Source organism: Narcine bancroftii, chromosome 3 (assembly GCF_036971445.1).
Source record: "Narcine bancroftii isolate sNarBan1 chromosome 3, sNarBan1.hap1, whole genome shotgun sequence".
NCBI lineage: Eukaryota > Metazoa > Chordata > Chondrichthyes > Torpediniformes > Narcinidae > Narcine > Narcine bancroftii.
Window position 1 is genome coordinate 332,393,182 of NC_091471.1, and position 23,381 is coordinate 332,416,562.

At 41.8% G+C, this 23,381-nt stretch overlaps 1 protein-coding gene across 1 annotated transcript in view; it reads left to right on the forward strand.

The window, feature by feature from the left end:
• sap30bp (SAP30 binding protein) overlaps positions 1-23,381 on the forward strand; it is a 113,388-nt gene that overhangs the window by 18,364 nt on the left and 71,643 nt on the right. Inside the window, exons 2-3 of the mRNA XM_069929325.1 lie at positions 9,618-9,718; positions 12,688-12,735. Of these exons, the coding sequence (XP_069785426.1) occupies positions 9,618-9,718; positions 12,688-12,735 (149 nt within the window). The remainder of the gene's footprint in view (positions 1-9,617; positions 9,719-12,687; positions 12,736-23,381) is intronic.

Sequence of the window (23,381 nt, forward strand, 5' to 3'; positions counted from 1 at the left end):
TTAAGAACAGTATTGAGTAAAAATTGAACTGAGAATATTGTCAATAAGTGCAGATCTGACTAATATTGGCGCATGCAGAGCTAATGATCAATTTAGGATCAAGTTCATTGGGTACAAGTATTACACTATTTGTTATGGGTCTGAATATATAACCTTGGGAATTATGCTGTTTCATACAGTTATAATAACACTGGTGGAAAGACTGTTGGATGCAGATCTGACTGTTTAGTACAGTACAAAAATATCAAATCTTTCACAGTTTTGAATGTATTAAACTTGGGTCATTGTTATAGGTTTGGTTGTGATACATATAATAAGATGAAGGTGTGACTGTTTAGCACTGGGAATTGCATTGATTGTTAGAGGTGATACGTACACAGATAGCAGCAATAAAAATTTTAAAAATAATATTTTTATTATTAATTACCAATAATATAACACTTTATCTAACTTACCTGAATTTATGATGCACAAATATACTTCTGTGGTTGTGGTTATGTGTAGGTGTGACATATCCCAAACCATTACAGCTCAGGCACGACTCTGGAATGTCAGTTCAAAGTTCAGTCTCAGAAATCCAGTGATGACACGCAGGCTTTAAATTGATGCAAAGAAGTAGGAATGAAAAAGGTGACAGACAGTTGTAAACTCACAAAATCTTGTCAAGATGCTTCCAGCAAAATGTCCTTTCAGATGAGTGGCTATCCAAATTCCCTTTTTCCTGGCATGGGGGAAACAAAGCGAATGAGTTTCACAAAGCTTCCAGTGTAACACACACACACACACACACACACACACACACACACACACACACACACACACACACACACACACACACACACACACACACACACACACTAGTCAGGATGGCCCCAGTATCTCAAAGGAATTTTGCGGTGACTTCCTTCAACGAAATCAAACTCTCTGACATAAAATATTTGAACTCCTTCCTAATGTTACCAGCAAATCTGGAACCCTTTTGGTTTCCATGTTCTTCATCTTTTTTGAATACAGACATCTGCGCTGCCTCCTTTTCTCCCTTTTTCCTTGGCTCAAAACAATTTCTACCACGTGACCAGGATTCTTACAATAGTGGCAAAGGCGAGCTGAATATTTTTCCTTTTTTTGCTTCCCTTCTTCTTTATCCCTAGCACTTCCCAATTTGTTTTCTATCTTATGTGGATATACTACATTATTCGTCTGGAAGGTTTTACTTTGCACAAATTTAACCTTGTGGGTTGAAGCGTACTCATCTTCCAAGTTAGCAGATTCCTGTCAAGTTTCTTTTCATCCAAATAAAATTTGATGTCATCCAGAACTCATTCTTAATTTCTTCGACTAACACCTTACAGCTCGACTAACACCATGCTCCCCATTTATATTTCAAACTACATGGCTTTGGGGGGGGGGGGGTTATTTTGTGTAGTTTTCTGATGTAATATCGTAATCATACCATTTTAATTTTTTTTATTTTTCTTTAAATGTAATTCTCTATTGTATTCATGTTATAAAATTTTAAATAAAGTCTTCAAAAAAAAAAGTTAGATTACTAATATTGTGTTACAATTAACGGGGGGGGTTATTTTGTGTAGTTTTCTGATGTAATATTGTAATTATACCATTTTAATTTTTTAAATTTTTCTTTAAATGTAATTCTCTATTGTATTCATGTTATAAAATTTTAAATAAAGTCTTAAAAAAAAAACTACATTGCTTTATTACAGGTAAAATCTATATAAATCTGGTTCCCCGATCTTTCTCATATACCTAAATTTTTAACTACAGGCTTCTGGAACCAATTCATTAGCCTCGAGCACAGCTTCCTTTACAGTCTCATAATTAGCTGTTTGTCGAGTTGTAAGGGCAGAGTAAGCCTGCTGGAATTCCCTTTTATCACTCTCTGTAACAGGAAGTACGATAGGTCTTTCAGCTATTTTGAACTTTCAGCTACTTTTACAAAATGCTGAAAGTACTTATCAATCTCTGCCTCAATTAACAGAGGAACTAACTTCACCTTCTTACTGGTCAGAAACTTTTTGAGTCCCAGATGGTGGACCTCCCTCACTCCTCTTCACCCTTTCGCTCTTTTATCGAAACTTCTCTAACTCGAACTGCCTTTGTTTCGGCTTCCTCCAAACTAAGTTTTTCCCTCTCAAACTCCAATTCAAGTTTTTCTAACTCGATTTGTTCTACTGGTGACCTTGGCTCACAAGATTCACTCTGGAGAAATTGCTGTACCTCCTCCTCCTCTCAAAACTTCCCTTTTATTACACAATAGCCACCTATAACTTTCTAGATTTCTGCCTTTTTCATTAATTGTTTGACCTCTGCCAGTTCCACCTTTTGTGCAATAGCCTTTTTCACCCTCTGCAATTCTGCAAGGGTGGGCGATCCCACAAACTTTTGTCCATCATTGCTGTCATTCCACACACAAGCCTTTTAATTGGCTCCAAAAAAAATTCTAATCAATCAAATTGAAAATTAATTGATCACCCAGCTCCCAATTTGGTGTAATCTTGTCGACAAGCCCCAAATTTTGTTATGTTCTCGGACAGCAGCAGTAGAAATTAGTCAAGACAGTATTATATTTAAAATAATATTTTTATTAATTACCAATAATATAACACTTTATCTAACATATCTAAACTTAACTCCCCAACTATGTGTGGCATATCCCAAACCATTACAACTCAGGCATGACTTTGGAACGTCAGTTCAAAGTTCAGTCTCAGAAATCCAGTGATGACACGCAGGCTTTAAATAGATGCAAAGTAGAAGTCACAAAGTAGGTAGGATAGACTGGGCAACAGACTCACAAAATCCTTGTCAAGATGCTTTCAGCGAAATATCCTTTCGAAAAAGTGGTTATCCAAATTCCCCTTTTCCTGGCATAGGGGAAACAAAGCAAGGGACTTTCACAAAGCTTCCAGAACCCTTTTGTGGGTCAGTCCAAAGTGACCCTCACAATGGTCACAATCCAAACGCAGTATTTCTTCTGCTTCCAGAACCCAAATACAGGTCAGTTCAAGTGACCTTTTCTTTGCGTCATGGTAGGGTTCAACAATTCCCTTCAGAAGTGACTTTTCCTTTACCACGAAGGAATTCAACGTCCCCTTTGGCCACGATGGGATTCAGCAGTCCCCTCCAAAGTCACCTTTCTTTGAATCTTTCTTCACCACACAAAAATACTTCAGCACAGTATATCTCAAAGAGCTGTTGCTCCCGTGCTACTCCCTTAAAATGGCCCTTGAGCAAATGGTTTACTCTTTCTTTAATATGTTGGTCACATGGTCTCTGCACTTCCAAGGACACTTCCTCTCTCTTCAGAAGTATCAACATTGTGTACACATTTTCCCAGCCTGTTAACCCACAGGCAATCTCTAAAGCTTGCAGCTTAATTTGTTCTCTTAAAGTGACAGTGCCACTCAAATGAAAATGAACTGGGAGCATGTAATAGATAAGACTGCAAGGAGTTGAGTGCAAGTCTTGCAATGAAATAGTGTAAATAGGTGTGTATGAATGTATGACAGTGGGAATGGTATGTTGGCCAACAGTTTCACCAAGTACCACTCTGACAGGATAATACAAAGAATTAGTGATACGGATTTGAATGTAAAATGCCCAGAACACTATTATTTAATGCAATCCAATAGCTATCACGGTGAAGAATCACTGTTTTAGAGTAAATACAAAGTTGACCCGTCAGCCCTCGCTGTCCATTCCAGCCACAACGAACCTATCTTTGCTAATCCCATATTTCAGACCTGGCCCAAAACATTCATTTCAATGATATGTCAAGCTTGTATGAATATTTCTTGGATGTTAAGAGAGTGCATGCCACTACCACGACTTCAGTGAGCAGGTTCCAGTTTTCAACCTGGATAAAAAAAATTCTTAAAATTACCTCTAAATGTTTGCTTCTTACTGTGTAACCTTATTAGCTAGATAAAGCTAATGTTAGGATGGCACAGTTAGCATAGCGGATAGAGTAACACTGTTACAGTGCCCGCGACCTGGGTTCTTATTTGGCGCTCTATAAAGAGTTTGTATGTTCTTGCCGTGTGGATTTCCTCCCAACGTTCAAAAATGTACTGGGGTTGTAGGTTAATTGGGCAGCACGGACTCATGGATTGAAAGGGCCTGTTACTGTGCTGTATGTCTAAATTTTAAAAAAATTAATATACTGCTCATAACTGATCTCTCTAGTCATAGAGAAAGATTTCTCATGATATACCCATTTATACCACACAATTTTATACACCTCAGTCAAATTTCCCTTCAGCCTTCTACCCTCCAATAAAAACAAAGCCAGCCTATGAGACTCTACTCGAAACTGACAACATCCTGGTACATTTCCTCTCCACCCTCTCCAGTATAATTGCATCCGTACCATAGTGTAATGTTTCTGATCACATTACTCCACCTGTTTCATTGTTTTATGGTTGTACAGTACTTTAACTTTGTTGCTGTGATACTTTATACTTCAGCCACCAAAAGTAAATTTACTTTGTGTTCTTGTGTTCTCCAGCTTTGTTATTGCCTATACACCAAAGACTCACAGTTCCTCAGGTCTTCCTAGGTCCTCTTATTTGTTGAGTTTATGACAGCTTTACATTTTTAATGATTAACTTCATCTGCCATTCGCTACCCATCTTATCAACTCAACAATATTGTTTAGTCGTGGAAGACTGTTCCCAACGCTATGAACAACACCACCAGTTTTCATGGAATCTGCAAATATATTAAAAAAAACTTCCTATATTGACGTCCAGATCATTAATATGTAGGTGACCTCCATATCACGAGATTATGTTCCTTGAATCCCGTCCATTTCACAGGGTTCCATAACATGAAACTATAGCATTTGTGCATGCATCAAGAAAAGCAAGTTGGAAAAAAAAACAATAAAAATTTAAACAAATACAGTGAAAATTCTGTATCTCAGATTTTTTTTTACCTTATTGTTGAATTCTGTTGCTCAAACTGCTGTAACAGAGGGTATAGCCTATATATAAAGCAGATGGTGATCCAGTACTGTAGTAAACAATCCTTAACCATCACCCGCTACCGCTCATCACCTAGCCAATTTTGCCAGGTTCTCTAATCTCTTAGACTTCCTTGTTGGAGATGTAATTGGTCCATGTAGATATACATCAGCAACACTTAAACTAATCAACAAACTTAGCCATCTTCAGAAAAATATTCAATCAAATTGGTTAGATCATTTTTCGTTTGAACGAAGCCACATTGACAAATTAATCCTGGCATTCCACGTGTAGGTTAATCATGTCCCTCAGAATTTTTTTTCCCAATAATTTTCACATCACCAATGTTAGATTTACGCGCACAAACTTGCCCTAATGGCCTTTTTGAATAAAAGGTACCAACTTTGCTGCCTTCTGGCCATCTTGCACATTCTCTGTGGACAAAAAAAATTAAAAATTCAGCGCCCCAGTCATCAGCAAATTGGGATACATCTTATCCGCCTTTAAATTCATTAAGACATCCAATACCTTCTCTTATTCATTTAATTTGTTCCAGAGTATCACCATCCCCTCCCCCTTCCTGAATTTTTCAACTACAGTATCCTCCATTTCAAATACAGTAGAGAAATCTTAGTTTAAGTCTCATCTGTTTTCTGGTTTCTGGCCTGTATTGTCAGGTTGATCTCTCCCAAATGGTTTTGGCACTTTCTGTGCTTACCCTTTTCCTGATAATAGGTTAAATAAAATGTTTTGGGATTTTCATTAATCTCACTTGACGGTGTCATTTTATGCCAACTTCAGCACTTCTAATTAACTCCTTACACTTAAACCTCCTGCAGGGGTCTCTGCTTTCTGTCATGATGTCCATTTATCCTTCTCCTTATCTATCCTTCTGTTGGACTTCTTGGACTTTGGGTTTCATCATTATGAGAACACATTGGCAATGAACTCTCACTGTTGCATTTTGAATCCGAATCGGGGTTATTGTCACAAAATTTGTTGTATATTAAATTGGTGCAAAATTGTATAAATTACAGTTCCATAAATATAATATAAAAATAGATAATTAGTGGAAAAAAGTGAGATAATTTCTATATGTTCATTGTCTGTTCAGAAATGTAATGGTTGAGGGGAAGAAGCTATTTTTGTAGCGTTGGGTGTGCGTGTTTCCTGCCAATCTGCCAATGCTCTACCCATGCTAGTATCTTTCCTGTGCTTCCATGGGCTCACATTTTGTGAAGCAGCCTTTGACAAGAAATTTGAGTGTCCTTTGTCCAGCCTGCTTGTGGTTTCTCAAAAAATTGCAGTAGGTTTGTCAGGCAAGATTTTCCCTAAAAGAAACCAAGCTGACTTTGGCCTACCTTGTCATGCACCTCCACGTACTCCATAACATCATCCTTGACAATCAACTCTTAACAACTTCCCAACCATCAATGCTAGGCTAACAGCTCTATAATTTCCTTTCTGCTGCCTCCCTCCCTTTATAAATTGCAATTTTTCAGTCCTCCGGAACCATGCCAGAATCCATTGATTCTTGGAAGATCATTACTCGTGCCTCCAAAATCTCAATAGCTACTTCTTTCAGAACCCAAGGGTGCATTCCACCTGGTGCAGCAGACCTATCTGCCCTTAGACCAGGGGTGGCCAACCTTTTAATTTAAACACATAGCATGGGTACAGGCCATTTCAACCCTCGGGTCTGTGCTGCCCAATTAACCTACCCCCGGTACGTACTTCTGGACTGAAATGGTCTGCTGCCGTACTACATGTATCAATTAGAAATTAAAAGGTTGGCCGTCCCTACCTTGGACCTTTCAGCTTCCCAATCATCTCTATCTGGTGATCGTGACTGCATTCACCTCTCTTCCCTGGCACCCTTGAAAGTCAGGAATACTGCTAATGTCTTCCACGGAGAAGACTGATGCAAAATATAGATTCGGTTCTTTTCTCATCTCCTTGTCTCCCATTGCATTTTCTCCAGTCTCATTTTCTATCGGTTCTACATCTACTCCCATTCTTTTTTGTGTATTTGTATGACTTATCTTTTTCTTAAATTTTTGTTCCTCTTAATAGATCTTTAAATGTTTTTAAGTATAGTTTTTGATATTACAGTAGAATCCAGGACCTACGGGGATTGCGGATGTATGCAAATTTTCTGGTTGACTGTGACACACTGTTACAGTACCTAACTAATATACCTGAATTAAATATACACAGTTTAAAATACAGGGCAAAATGTAAAGTAATTTGAAAACCATCAGTTTTGTAGTATTTAATTTTGTAAAGTTCACTTTAATCAGGTAATTCCAATAACTTACAAAATTTAAATTAGAATCCCCGTCGCTGGCGCTGTAGCAACGGCGCCATCATCTTCACCAAGGGATTGTGGATTGTGTGTTGCTTCAGAGTGCATTTACTGTTACGATTTTAAACTTTTATTTAAAACTTTTTACAATTTTATTTATTCTAAATTTTTTTTTATTTCCTCAATTTTTTTTATTGTTGTTTGGGTTTCTGGTTGATTGAACCAAACAATGGGGATCCTACTATATTTGCTACTTTCCTTTCAAAGTTCATCTTTTCCTTCTTAATCAACTACTTAGATGCCTTCAATAAGTTTTTAAAAGTTTCCCAGTCCTCTATCTTTTTTTGCTTCCTTGTCTGCCCTTTCGTTTGCTTTTACTTTGGCTTTGACTTCTCTTGTCAGCCACAGGGGTGTCAATACTCGATTCATACATTTCTTCTTTTTTGGAATGTACCTGTCCTGAACCTTCCTTGTTTCTCGCAGAAACTCCAGCCATTGCTGCTCTGCCGTCCTCCCTGCTAGTGTGTCTATCCATTCAACTTCTCTGTCAGTTCCTCTCTCCTTATTCCACTGATATGCTGACAAATCTGATTTTAGTTTCTCCCTCCCAAACTGCTTAGCGAATTCTATCATGTTATGATCACTGCCTCCTTGTGGTTCTCTTAACTTCAGCTCCCTTATCAACCCTGGTCAGTTCAGCCTCCAGCTGTTCTCAGAAGCCTCCCTGAAGGCATTCGTTAAATTCTTTCTTTTGCGACCCAGTACACACCTGGTTTTCCCAATCAACCTGCTTATTGAAATCCCTCATGTTTACTGTAACATTTCCCTTTGCATGCCTTCTTTATCTCCCTCTGTTGTTTGCATGTCACATCCTGGCTACTGTTTGAAGGCCTGTAAACGATTCCCATCACAGTCTTTTAAACCCTTACAGTTTCTTAATTCTACCCACAGGGATTCTATAATCTTCTGATCCAATGTCTCCTCTCTCCAAAGATTGAATTCCATTTTTAACCAGCAGAGCCACCTCACCCCCTCTGCCTGCCGTCCTGTCCTTCCGATACACAGTGTATCTCTGGATGTTTAGACCCCAGCTGTGGTCGTCTTTCAGCCATGACTCAGTGACGGCCACAATGTCATACCTACCAACTTCCAGCTGCATTTACTAGATCATCAGCCTTATTTCTTACACTTTGGGCATTTAAAATCAAGACCTTCAGTGCTCTAATCATCACTGTTTCCAAATTACTCCGCCTTAATCTTACACTTGCAATATTGCCCTATTGACTGCCTGTCCTTCCTCACAACACACTATATGGCGCATCTACTTGTGTATCACTGCCTCTCATTCTGGTTCCCATCCTCCTGCCGATCTAGTTTAAACCCTCCTCAACAGCTCTTGCAAGCTTGCCTGCCAAGATATTAGTACCCCTCCAGTTCAAATGCAATTCGTCCTTTTTGTACAGGTCATATCTTCCATAGAAAAAATCCCAATGATCCATGAATCTGAACCCCTGCCCCCTGAACCAACTCATCAGCATTTGGTCTTTATTACAGTTGACCACTCCTTTTTTTTTCCCAAAGGCTCTCCAATGTCACCAAAGTGGATGGTCAGCTAATTTCATTCTTGCCATTAAAGAATTGCAGTGACTTCTTTTTTCAGTCCTTTGTCAGTGATTCTCTCAAGGACCTGTCTTCTTTAACATTCCTTTAGACCTTCCTGTCTGACTAACCTTTTAATTCTTTGTCCTAATGTGTCGTTATCTGTAAGTTTGATATTCAAGTTTGATATTCCAGATTCCGCTTATTGTATTGTGCACAGAATACAATAAACAGAAGCTTTTCTTCTATATGCTCTGTAAAGAGGTGCAACGAAGTGGCAACCAATACAGCACCATTTTCAAGACCAGATAGAAAGTCCCGTCAGAGATATCGAATGTCCATGGATCCCACCAGCCTCCTTGTCCTGTACAGTAGTGAGCCCAAGCTCAAGGCGTCCAAGTCGCCCTCTCAACCCCTGGTTCTGATCTCCCAAAACGATTAGGAAGCTGTCAGCACCTGAGGCTCTTTGGATGCCCTGTTCACCAACCACCCCCCACCCCCGACACTTGGTTCCTACAAGCCAGATGCTAGCAGACTGTGGCCTGGTGTGAGGCCTTCAAATCAAATACCTTTAGGCATTTTGTTCCATTAAATACATTTTATTGTTGTGATTTTGCATAGGCCTGTTACTCCATACTAGGTAGGATCTGCACTGTTTTCTGTTGGGTGCTATTGAAGATTGAAATGTAATCTTGTATCTAGTTCTTTGATTGTATAACTCTCCTCAGGCACAAAAGGAGGGCTGGTGTCTGAGGGATATGGAGAAGATGATATCAGCCGGATAGAAGTGAACGAGCTGGATGAAGAGGATGAAAGCAGCAGTGCATTGGTGAGTAAGAAATGAGAAGAAATCTTTCCAAAAAACTCTTGTTATCTTCAGAACCTAGCATCTGCCTTTTGTTCATATTCAACACAATATTTCTATCTCTGAGACCAACTTGTATCCCAGGTGACAGGACATTGGAACTGGATCTGGGGGAAAAAATTCAAGAGGCAAGGTGACAGGGAATAATCAGGAAATGGAATTATTTATCTTAGCATTATAATCACACTTGGCAGAAAAAAGATAAATCTTGCAGATTTGTTAATGTTTTTCCTAACTTTAGCTCTGTCCAATAAAGGCTAAAATTGGGAGTTTAACCCACATTCCACACCACTTCAAAAAAAGGTAAAATCTTTAGACAAGTAAAGTTGCATGATCTTGGTCAAGGTCTCTTTTGTCAATAATCTGGCAATATTGGCTCAGCAATATTTCCAGAATCAGTGATGCACATGGACAGGAAGAGCTGGGAGTAGTCCAGGTGGAAGATAGATGGATAGAACATAGAATAGAACACTATAGTACAGGCCTTTCAGCCCTCAATGTTATGCCAACCCATATATTCCTTAAAAAAAGATACTATACCCATCCTACCTCTAGTTTTCTTTCATCCATTTGCCTGTCTCAGATTTTTTTTAATGCCCTTAATGTTTCAGCTTCCACCACCACCCCTCTCTGTGTAAAAACAAAAAAACACTTACCCCTGATGTCTCCCCTAAACTTCCCTCCTTTAACTTTGTACATATGCTGGCTGTCCACTTTATCTATGCCTCTCATAATTTTGTAGACCTCTGTCAAGTCTCCTCTCATCCTTCTATGCTCCAAAGAGAAAATTCTCAGCTCTGTTAACCTTGCCTCATCAGACTTGTTTTCCAATTCAGGCAACATCCTGGCAAATCTCCTCTGCACCCTCTCCATAGCTTCCACATCTTTCCTGTAAAGAGGTGACCAGAATTGATTTCAATACTCTTAAGTGTGGTCTTACCAGAGATTTGTAGAGTTGCAACATGACCTCTCAACTTCTAAACTTAGTCCCCCTATTAATAGGGAATATTTTGGCCAATAATATCCTTTTCCACTCTTTGCAAGTCTCAGAAGTTGAGGCACATTTGACCCCAATGTCGTGTACTGGGTTCAATTGCAGTGAACCCATTTTCAGTTAACTGTTGGACATCTGCAATGGGTATTGAGCAAACAATGTGAAAATGGATGGGCTTAGCAGGCAATCCATCATCTTTGAGTAGAAATGGTCAGTCAGCATTTCAGTCAGGACCCTTTATTGAGACTGACCTGGGGATGGTCTTGCTATCACTGAGAAAAATAAAGTGAGGATGGGCCTTTCTTTTTTTTGCATTTCAGCCACGTGGTTGATCTTGTCAGTAAATGTGTTTGCTTCATAAATTAAGCTGTGCATGTCTAAGTAATTAGTATCAGTCTTGAGCTGGACAGAGGTGAGGAAGCATGCCACTTTACCTCTGTCCAGTTATACCTATTAGAAAGTTGATGTTGAATAAAGTTAGGATTGAGTGTGGCTTTGTGCTTCTTAGTGTTGAATAATCTACCATTGTATCATGTGCAATATGACTTGTAGGCAATACTGTAATGGACAACTAGCTAATTGTCTCCCATGTGCCAATGTAACATCCACAAGGACTTTTGTTTTCTTGAGAATGATCTGTGGAGCTTTGCATGTGGATCACTATCTCCAGTGTTCTGCACAGTATTATGGAAACAAAGCAACTACTTGTCAGAAATAAATCAAAACCTGTTGGAAATGTCCAGCATGTCAGGCAACATCTCCAGGGTGAACTGCTAAGCATTTCAACCATTAGTTTCTGTGCAGTGGTAAATCTTACCCTGGTACAGTTCACGCTTTTATCCTTCTACATTCATTATTAATACTGATGTTTATGCATGAAGCAACTAGTATTCAGGAGTATCTTGTCAAGCAGTGGATGTTTTACACTTAGTAACCTTCCACAGTATAGAGAGCCATGGAAATAGAACCTTTGGCCCAACTTGTCCATGCTGAGTTTTGTGATTTTTTTTGCAACTGTTCGCAAAATAAAAAGAAGTTGAAAATATATTGACCATAGGAAATCGAAAAGCATCTGTAACATTCAGGCAAGCATGATGGTGCAAAACAATGGCAAAGATTAGGACAGGTAATCAAATATTTGTCCAAAGAGCTAGTTTTAAGGACAATCTGAGTGGAGAGATTTAGAGAGAAAGTTCCAGAACTTGGGATGCAGGTAGGATATAGGAAATGGGGTTGTGCAACAGGCCAGATTTTGAGGGAGTTTTGTGTTGGAGAAAATGGAATCAGAAACTGGTTTCATGTTAAGTGGTATGCTGGGGTTGCAAACAGTTTGGTTTCAGCCTGAGTGGGGGTGGGAGAAAAGATAGATGAGCCTTGTGAAGTTAAACAAGAAACCCCGCAGATGCTGGGGTTGAATGCAACGCACGAACAGCTGGAGAAATTCAGCAGGCCACGCAGTATCCATAGGAAGTAATGGATGTATGTATCCCTGACGAAGGGCCTGAAAAGTTGGCTACCCCTTACTTCCTTTTGATCCTGTGTGACCTGCTGAGTTTCCCAAGCCCGCTTGTGTATTGCAGCTTTGTGTACTTGACAGGATAAGGCCAGTCATCAGTGGAGTGGAATTTTATTCACACTTTTGATATCCTAGTTTTTTTTCTCAGACAATCAGATCTACCTTTTTTATCCAGTGTTTCTATTGCTTTTCGTGATCTGCCAATGCAGAGATCCTGGCCAATATTTATGCCATTAAGCTTACCATATCCAGCATGTGGGGGTGTATTATTTCCGTCAACTTGATGTCTGCCTGGAACTGGATGTGGTCCCATCTGCCTCTGTGCCTCAAGTAAGGGATTGTCGCCCTGCGCTGCACTTCAGACTAATAGCCAGCCTGCAGCCATGAGTGATCCCTTTAACCTTCTAAATTCTTGTCTTATAGGAAGGTGAAGATTCAGAAAAGGAGCTGCCGGAGTTGGATGGTGTTAAGGTACCTTTCAAATCTCACACACTGTTGCAACACTTTGACTCTGGCCTGAAGGTAGAGCTTTCAGGTTGCAGTGTACCAGGATGGGTCAGGGACTTGTCCTTCAGTCTCGTTTCCTCCCAAGCATCTCATTTACATTCCAACATGGGGAATGTCAGGCAGGTGTGTAGTAATCAGTGGAGCTCCTGAGCAAACTCCTACTGGTAAGTTGAAGCAACTCCGCATGCATCACAGAGGTGTCAAATGAGTAAATCCATCCTATAAAATTGATTTCCCATGGGGAACTTGGGAGTTACGTGTTTGCATGCAACAGTTGTTTTCACTATTTTTTTTAGTAGCTTCTTTAACTCATAGGCCACTCGTAGCTTCAATGAGTGGGAGGTGTTTTTGAAGCCAGTGAGACGTTACAGCTCCTTTTCACTCTTTGTAGGTATCTCAGTTTACAGCTGTACCTCAATCTCAAGTTCCTGATATTTGAGCAAGGTGGAGGCTATAGGAAAACTGGAGGAACATGTCATGTTTGCTCTGCCCACAAGTACAGATTGGACGCATCCTGGGGATTTGGGTTGCTTCAGCTACTTTCCTCTGCTCTTCACCTCCGTCGGTGATGACAATCCTAGAGAGAGCAGATGATGTCCACTTTTGCCGGATTGGAGCCTTTTTTTTTCCATAGTTGAGCCACAGATGAAGTGCCAGAAAATTGGAGAATAGCGAATGTTGGCCCCTTGTTCAAAAAAGGCTGTTAGGGGTATACCTGGAAACTGCATACAGTACCGTTTGCATCAGGGGTCATGAGATTGTTGGAAAAGGTTTTGAGGATAGAATTTGTGTTCATTTGGAAAGGGAGGGTCTGATTTAGAGGGGTTAATATGGTATAAGTGGTCTGATTCAGAGGTTTGTGGATGGTGCAAAAACTAGTGGGAGTCATAGTTAGTGATGGTTGAATCAGATAGAAAATTGGATGGAGCAGGGGGAAATGGAATTCAATCCAGACTAGTGTGAGGTGTTTCATTTTGTGAAGTCCAATGGAATATTGGAATACAAAGAGACATTAGCACCCTGAGAATGGAGAGACAGCTGAATAGGGCAGTGAGGAAGGCATTTGGTATGCTTAGCTTCATAGAGTTAAAGATTTTTATAGTATGGAAACAGCCCCATTATCTCAACTTGTCCATGTTAACCAAATTTCTACCCTGTTACCTGTGTTTGGCCCATATTCCTTTCAACCTTTCCTGTCCACGTACCTGTCTAAATGTCTTTTAAATGGCACAGTTGGATCTTTCTTGGCTACTTCCTCCGGCATCTCATTCCTTAATCCACCATTCTCTGTTATAGAAAAAGGTGTCCCTCAAGTCTATTTTAAATCCTTCCCTTCTCACCTTCAATCTATGCCTTCTAGTTTTTGATTGCCCTGCCCTGGGACAAAGACCATGACTAGTTTACCTTTTCTGTGTCTTTTATGATTTTATAAATGTCATTAGGGACCCCCCCCCCCCACCCCATCCTTCCACCCTCAGTCATCTCCCCTCCTGGAAGAAATGTCCCAGCCTATCCAGGTTGTTATGATTCAAGCCGACAAAACACAAGGACATTCTCATCTTTTCTGCGTCCCTTTCTAGCTTAATACAGTAAAAGTAAAAAAATACGATACCAGAAATCCAGACCTCCCGAGAATCCAAGCATTTCAACAACTCTCGGCTTTTGTGTGCATTAAATAAGCACCACAGATGTATCGCCAAAGAATCCAGAGTGACCCAATCCCCAAGGATTTTTACTGTAACCTTTCCTTTAGCTCGGTGACCAAAAATGCGCACAACACTCAAAATGTCCTATTTTTATAATAAATATGGATTCTTTCCCCCCCCCCCCCCCCCACCCCTGACTGGCATTGATAAGCCTGCACACATATCTCCTCCTATCTGCGCTGAACTCACCTCCTCCCAGGCAGAATAAGAACAGAATCAGACTGGTCCTCACTTTACACCCCACCAGCTTCTGTATGCAACACATTATCCTGTGACACTCTTGCCAACTACCAGCCCTATCATTCCTTCTCCACCTCTGTACACTTTTCGCAGGGAAATGTCTCTCTGAGACTCCTCACTCTTTCCCCACTCAATCTTCCACCCCTTTGGCAGTTCCCTCTGTAACTACAGAAACTGCAAAACCTGTCACTGCAACTCCCACCCCCCCCCCCCCCCCCTCACCTCCATCCATGGCTACAAACAGCCCTTCCAGTTGAGACAGAGCTTTACCTGCACATTGTCCAACCCATTCCTCTGCTTCTGGTGTGACCTCTATATTGATGAGACCAAACACAGATTTGCCAAACACCTACACTCTGTGTATGGGTCTAAACTTGAACTTCCTGTAGCCAACCATTTCAACTCCCCCAACCATTCCTGCAATGACGTGTCCATCCTTGGCCTCATCAATTGTCAGAGTGAGGCCAGTCACAAACTTGAGGAATAACACATACTTTTCCTCCTTGTCAACGTTAAACATAGTTGCATGAACATTGAGTTTTCCAGGTTTAGATAACTCTTACCCCCAACTGATTCCACTCTTCTTTACCTATTCCTGCATTCTCTCTCTCTCTCTTTCTCTCTGGCACCTACTTTCTGATATTCTATCACTTCTGGATCCCTCCCCAACTTCCCCCTCTTTATATCTGTGATTTTTAAGTATTTTATCTTGCAAGAAAAGTGCAGAGAACAAAACAAAGGACTCTACATCACCTTTGTTGACCTCACCAAAGCCTTCGACACCGTGAGCAGGAAATGGCTTTGGCAAATACGAGAGCGCCTCAGATGCCCCCCAAAGTTCCTCAACATGGTTATCCTACTGCACGAAAACCAACAAGGTCGGGTCAGATACAGCAATGAGCTCTCTGAACCCTTCTCCATTAACAATGGCGTGAAGCAAGGCTGCGTTCTTGCACCAACCCTCTTTTCAATCTTCTTCAGCCTGATGCTGAACCAAGCCATGAAAGACCTCAACAATGAAGACGCTGTTTACATCCGGTACCGCACGGATGGCAGTCTCTTCAATCTGAGGCGCCTGCAAGCTCACACCAAGACACAAGAGCAACTTGTCCGTGAACTACTCTTTGCAGACAATGCCGCTTTAGTTGCCCATTCAGAGCCAGCTCTTCAGCGCTTGACGTCCTGTTTTGCGGAAACGGCCAAAATGTTTGGCCTGGAAGTCAGCCTGAAGAAAACTGAGGTCCTCCATCAGCCAGCTCCCCACCATGACTACCAGCCCCCCCACATCTCCATCGGGCACACAAAACTCAAAACGGTCAACCAGTTTACCTATCTCGGCTGCACCATTTCATCAGATGCAAGGATCGACAACGAGATAGACAACAGACTCGCCAAGGCAAATAGCGCCTTTGGAAGACTACACAAAAGAGTCTGGAAAAACAACCAACTGAAAAACCTCACAAAGATAAGCGTATACAGAGCCGTTGTCATACCCACACACCTGTTCGGCTCCGAATCATGGGTCCTCTACCGGCATCACCTATGGCTCCTAGAACGCTTCCACCAGCGTTGTCTCCGCTCCATCCTCAACATTCATTGGAGCGACTTCATCCCTAACATCGAAGTACTCGAGATGGCAGAGGCCGACAGCATCGAATCCACGCTGTTGAAGATCCAACTGCGCTGGGTAGGTCACATCTCCAGAATGGAGGATCATCGCCTTCCCAAGATCGTGTTATATGACAAGCTCTCCACTGGCCATCGTGTCAGAGGTACATCAAAGAAGAGGTACAAGGACAGCCTAAAGAAATCTCTTGGTGCCTGCCACATTGACCACCGCCAGTGGGCTGATATCGCCTCAAACTGTGCATCTTGGCGCCTCACAGTTCGGCGGGCAGCAACCTCCTTTGAAGAAGACCGCAGAGCCCACCTCACTGACAAAAGACAAAGGAGGAAAAACCCAACACCCAACCCCAACCAACAAATTTTCCCCTGCCACAGTGTCTGCCTGTCCCGCATCGGACTTGTCAGCCACAAACGAGCCTGCAGCTGACGTGGACATTTACCCCTCCATAAATCTTCGTCCGCGAAGCCAAGCCAAAGAAGAAAGAGGAATGGAGGAGGGAAAAGATGCTGTGAAAATTGCAGGCCCTGTTAGAAGCCAACAGGTTGTACGTAGTGGAATTGTTCTCAGGTACATCTATTTCAATGCAAGGAGTAGAGATTGGCACATGGAATTATGACTATGGCCATTAGTGAAATTTGGTTGCAGGAGGGGCAGCTCAATATTCCGGGGTTCCATTGTTTCAGGCTCAATAGAACGGTAGGGAGAAGAATGAAAGGGGGAGGAGTAGCATTGTTCGTCAGGGAAAATATCACAGCTGTGCTCAGGCAGCTCAGACCAGAGGGGTCGACTGCTGAGGCTATGTGGGTGGAGCTGAGGAACAGGAAAGGTAAGATGACACTAATGGGGTTGTATTATAGACCGTCCAATAGTCAACGAGAATTGGAGGAGCAAATCTGAAGAGAGAGAGAGAGAGCGAGCAGACAGCTGTAGGAAACAAAGTTGTGATAGTAGAAGATTTTAATTTTCAAAATATTGACTGGGACTCCTATTCTGTAAAAGGGCTGGATGGCTTGGAGTTTGTCTTATGTGTCCAGGAAAGTTTTCAAAATCAATATATAGGTACTAATTAGAGAGAGTATTGGATCTCCTATTAGGGAATGAGACAGGACATGTGACAGAAGTATGTGTCGGGGAACATTTTGGGTCCAGTAGTCAAAATGCCATTGGTTTCAAGTTAATTATGGAGAAGGCAGATCTGGGCCTCGGGTTGAGATTCTAAATTGGAGAAAGGCCAATTTTGAAGAAATGAGAAAGGATCTAGAATTAGTAGATTGGGATAAATTGTTTTCAGGCAAGGATGTGTGAAGGTAAGTGGAGGACCTTCAAAGGTGAAATTTTGAGAGAACAAAGTCCGTACATTCCTGTCAAGATTAAAAGCAAGGTTAGCAGACATAGGGAACCTTGGTTTTCGAGCGACATTGGGGATCTCATTTTGAAGAAGAGAGAGGAGAGATTTTCTGGGATGGTTGCCCGGACTTCAGAAACTGAGTTACAGGGAAAGATTAAACAGGTTAGAACTTTATTCTCTGGAGCGGAGAAGAATGAGGGGAGATTTGATAGAGGTATTTAAAATTATGAGGGGGTTAGACAGAGTAAATGTAGATGTGCTTTCTCCACTGAGGGTATATGAGCTACAAACCAGCGGACATGGGTTAAGAGTGAAAGGGGGAAAGTTTAGGGAGAACGCAACGGTGAACTTCTTCACTCTGAGAATGGAGGGTGTGTGGATCAAACTTCTAGCTGAAGTGAATGTGGGCTCAATTTTAACATTTAAGAAGAATTTGGACAGGTATAAGCAGTATGGCGAGCTATGGGCTGGGTGTAGGTCAGTGGGTCTAGGCAAAAAAATGGTTTGGCACAGACTAGAGGGGCCTGTTTCAGCGCTGTAATGTTCTATGGTTTTATGGTTCTATTTTAGTCTTCATAAAGTATTCAGACCCAAAACATTTTACCCATGGATGCTGACCATGGTCCTCCAGCAAGATGTTGTCTGCTCAAGATTCTAGCATCTGCAGTTTTTGTGTTTCTCCTGTGGTCTCACCAATGCTTTAATGCCTTATACTGTAGTTACATGCTCCTGTACTCGGTGATCAAAGGCTAGTCTGCTCAGTGCCTTCTTCACTACCCACTATACTACTACTAATTTTGTCATCTTCAAGCTTACAAACTCTTCTATGTACATTGTTATCATGCATAGGATGAGATATTGAGTAGAGTTAAACAGGAAAATATGCAGATGCTGAGTTGAATGCAATGTACAAAAGTGCTGGAGAAACACAGGAGATCATATAGCATTTATAGGAAGTATTGGGCCTGAGATCTTCATAAAGGTCTGAGCAAAACACCTTCAGAGAGGAGGAGAACTTCTTCAGAGCAGGCATCACTTTGCAGTGGAATTAAACAAGAAAGTCTGCAAAAACTCAGTCGAATGCAATACACAAAGGTGCTAGCAGAACTTGTTTTCACCCTCAAAAACCTCTCCTTTGACTACCCACTTTCTTCAAGTCAAGGGGGGGGCGCAATGGATACCCTTGTGGGTACCAGCTATGCCCGCCTTTTTGTTGGCTGTGTGGAACATCCATGCTACAAGCCTACACAGACAAGGCTGCTCAACTCTTCCTCCGTCATATCATTAATTACATCGGTGTTACCTTCTGCACCCAAGATGACTGGGTCATCCACTTTGCTGCTAACTTTCATACCGACCTCAAATTCACTTGGTCCATCTCTGATAGTATTCCCTTTTTAAATTTCTTTGTCTCCAACTCGGGATACAGACTCTGTACAAATATCTTCTATGGTTAGTTGGGATGGCAGTTTACATAACAACACTGTTACAGTATGCGCAAGGAGTTTGAATGTTTTCCCTACATCTGTGTAGGTTTCCTCCAGGTGTTCCAGTTTCATCCCACCCTTCAAAACGTACGGGTGGTGGGGGTGTTGAATGTTAATTGGGTGTAATTGGGCTCGTGGGCTATAAGGACCTATTATTGTGTTGTATATTGTTAGGTAAAAACATCATGAGCTGGGAATGTAGAAGGAGTCACCCAGTGCTGGGCCGTAACAAGATGCAGTTGTGACCTTGTACTCTCAAGATAAGAGTGGGGATGACAAATTGATGTGCAGGAGGCTAGCAGAGAGGGACAGCAACAGTTTATTCATTGGACATTGTCATGGTATGATAATTTACTAAGTTCGTATCCTAAGGTATATAAAAAACACCACTTGCTGATAACGGCAGAATGCGCCTTCTCCAACTAACACTGTTAGTTGCAAGTGTTACAATCCGGCAATAAAGAACAAAGAACCTTGATTTCGACTCAGTCTGGTGTCTGACTCACTCATTCATGAACAAAGCAGACCTAACAATGTCTAAATTTAAAAACAAACCAACCAACTTCTACAGTTACCTCGACTACACCTCTTCTCACCATGTCTCTTTAACCTGTGTAGGTTTCATGGCCTCACTACTTGTTTTTCTTACTTTGCTAGACTCTGTGTCAGTTTCCTGAGTAAATACTGATGCAAAAAAAACATTTTGACATTTTCCCTATCTCTCTGGCTGCATATGTAGCCGACCACTCTGATCTTCAAGCGGACCAATTTTGTACCTTGCTATCCTTTTGCTCTTAATATACTTGTAGAAAACCTTAGGATTTTTCTTACTTTTCTATACTCCTCAAGTACCTCATTTGTTCTTTGTTGCCTATACCTCTTATATACTTCTCTTCTTCTTAACCAGATCCCCAATATCCCTCGCAAACTAAGGTTCCTAACGCATGTTCACTTTGTCTTTAATCCTGACAGGAACCTACAAACTGCACTCTCAAAATTTCACCTTGAAGGCCTTCCACTTACCAAACACATCCTTACCAGAAAACGACTTGTTCCCATCCATGCTTTCTAGATCCTTTCTCATTTCCTCAAAATTGGCCTTTCTCCAATTTTGAATTTTTGGTTAAGATCAGACTTATCCATTCATAATTAACTTGAAACTTCTCATCACTGGACCCAAAATATCCCTGTACGCATAATTCTGTCACATGTCCTGCCTCATTCCTTAATAGGGGATCCAGTATTACACTCTCTCTAATTGGTACGTTTATGTAGTGATTTAGAAAACCTTCCTGAACACATTTGACAAACACCAAGCCATCCAGCCCTATTACAGTATGGAGTCCCAATCAGCATGTTGAAAGTTAAAAGCTCCTACTATCACAACTTTATTTCCTGCAGCCTTCTGCTCTCTCTCTCTTCAGATTTGCTCCTCCAATTCTCGCTATTGGACGGTCTAAAATACAACCCCTTGAGTGTCATCATACATTTCCCGTTCCTCAGCTCCAACCATGTAGCCTCAGTAGACAAGCCCTCTGGACTGTCCCATCTGAGCACAGCTGTGATATTTTCCCTGAAGAGCAATGCCACTCCTCTCCCTTTCATCCCCAACCCCCGCCCCCAAACCCCGTTCTATCACGTCTGAAACAATAGAAGCCTGCAACATTGATTTGCCAGTCCTGCCCCTCCTGCAGCCAAGTTTCACTAATGTCATAATTCCACGTGCCAATCCATGCTCTCGGCTCATTTGTCTTTCCTACACTACTCCTTGCATTGAAATAGATGCACCTGAGAACAATTTCAACACGTCCAATGCTTTGACTCTTGACTTTACATGCAGTCTTCACGTCACCTTTTTCCTCCTCTGCACCACTATCTGTCTGGCACTCTGGTTTCCATTCCCATACAAATCTAGTTTATCACCCACACCACCACCCACCCCCACCAACCAGAGCAGCGCGAGCATACCTTCCCGCAAGAATTTTGGTCCCCCTCCAGTTCAGGCGCAAACTGTCCCATCGGAACAGGTCCCATCTTCCCTGGAAGAAAGCCCAATAATCCAGAAACCTGAAGCCCTCCCTACTGAACTATGTCTTTAGCTATGTGTTAAGTTGCATTATCCTCCTATTTCTAGCACGGGGCACAGGTAGCAATCCTCAGATCACAACTCTGGAGGGCCTGTCCTTCAACTTGGCGCCTAGCTCCCTGAATTCTCCTTGCAGGACCTCCTCACCCTGCCTACCCATATCATTGGTCTCTACATGGACCACAACATCTGGATACTCGCCCTCCCTCTTGAGAATGCTGTGAAGTCGATCTGATATATCTCGGACCCTGGCACCAGGAATACAACGTACCTCCACGGAACTTGTTCTCCTAACTATGGAATCTCCTCTCACTACAGCTCACCTCTTCTCCTCCCTCCCCTTCAACAAGACCAGACTCTGTGCTAGAGACCTGATCACTGTGACTTGACCCTGGTGGATCATTCATCCCCCAACAATGTTATTGAGGAGAACTGCCACAGGGTTCCCTGCACTGGCTGCCTGCTCCCTATCCATTTTCTGTCTGTCACCCAGCTACCTCTCTCCTGGCTCATAGGTATAATAGTGTCCCTGTAATTATTGTTATCACCCTCCTCTGCCTCCCAAATGATCCAGAGTTCATTTAACTCTAGATCCAATTCGGATCACTTCTCACAGATTAGGTCGTCAGGGATACTGCTGGCTTCCCTGACTATCCACATTCTGCAAGAGGAGGATGCCCCTACCTTGGCAGCCACTGTCTTATGAACAAGAGGGAAAAAAGATAAATAAAAACCTCCCCTGACCTGCTGAATCTTTTGTTCCTCAATAGGGTTGTCATTGCTTCAACTCCTGCATCACCACCTCAGCTTCTAGAGCCAAAGCCTCAACTGCCTACTCTAACTCTGGCCCATTCACACAATGGTGTCTCCCACAATGGCCGCTCTACTTCTGCCACTCACCTATTTAAAGCACCCAGCTCTCGCGCTCTCTTGCTCCAACTCCCATTCGCGCTTTGTTTTATTTATTGGCACGGGTATATCTTAGTGACAGCAGCTAATCATAAAATAATGAATCTGTTTCGGTTGTAATGTGTTCAACAAATTGCACGATGAATAGATGGAGGCAAGGAAGAAGACAAGTGCATGTAAAGATACTGGATCAGTGCCTATCTGTGTAGCTCCTTTAATGCTGAAGAAGAAGTCTGAATTCATCAACATTAGTAACATAATGCTGCTGAGATTTTGGTCAGTTCTGTGTATTGTCGGAGAATGCATGGCGTATCTCATTGGTTTTAATGTTCATTTAAGGAGGCTTGAGAGCTTTGAAGTTGTGTATTTTGAAGGTAGTGAGATACAGGAATTTTCTCAAATCTCTCATGGTTTTAAGAGCCATGCAATTGAAATGGACACTTGGGGTCACAGAGCTGTGGTAATTGATACACTGGGCGTGGCGTAGTTGCATATAATGACAGTGGCCAGAAGGCCCTTAAAATAAGCAAGCTGTGCAAGAGACTGCCCGTGGCATGCTCCAAATATTCATGTTCAGGATATTTACACTTGGTGCCCTCTCTTAATGATAATGAGTTTATTGTCAGACATATAGGGGTAGTGAAATTTTTGCTTGCTGCAATCAAACAGGAACTTTTTAAAACAAAACAATTCCAATTGTTCAAGTTCAACTGTATAATCATCTGATTCCACATATACAACCTGCCAAAACAGTGTCTCTCCAGACCACGGTACAAAGATAGATATACTGGTAGATGTAGAGAGATACTGAGTGAACATTAATCTCACAGCCTGCGGGAAAAAGCTATTACCCGGCTGGCAGTCCTGATTTTTAATCCTCCTGTACCTCCTTGACAGTAGTGAGTTAAAGATATTTTGCGCTGCTGGATAGAAAGAGTCTTCTCTAATTCCTTGACCCCCATTTGACCTACGCTTCTAGTAAATATTCTTAATAGAGACCCCAGTGATCTTTTTAGCTGTTTTAGATATCTCTGTATAGATATCTAGTCTGATGTATTGCGGCTACCGTACCACAGAAAGATGCAGCCAGACAGGTTACTCTCAGTTGTGCCCTATTAAAGGTTGTCTAGATGGGGACTGGTAGCCTTGCCCACCTTGACCTCCTGATAAGCACAGACTGCTGTGCTTTCCTGACTAATGAGAAAGT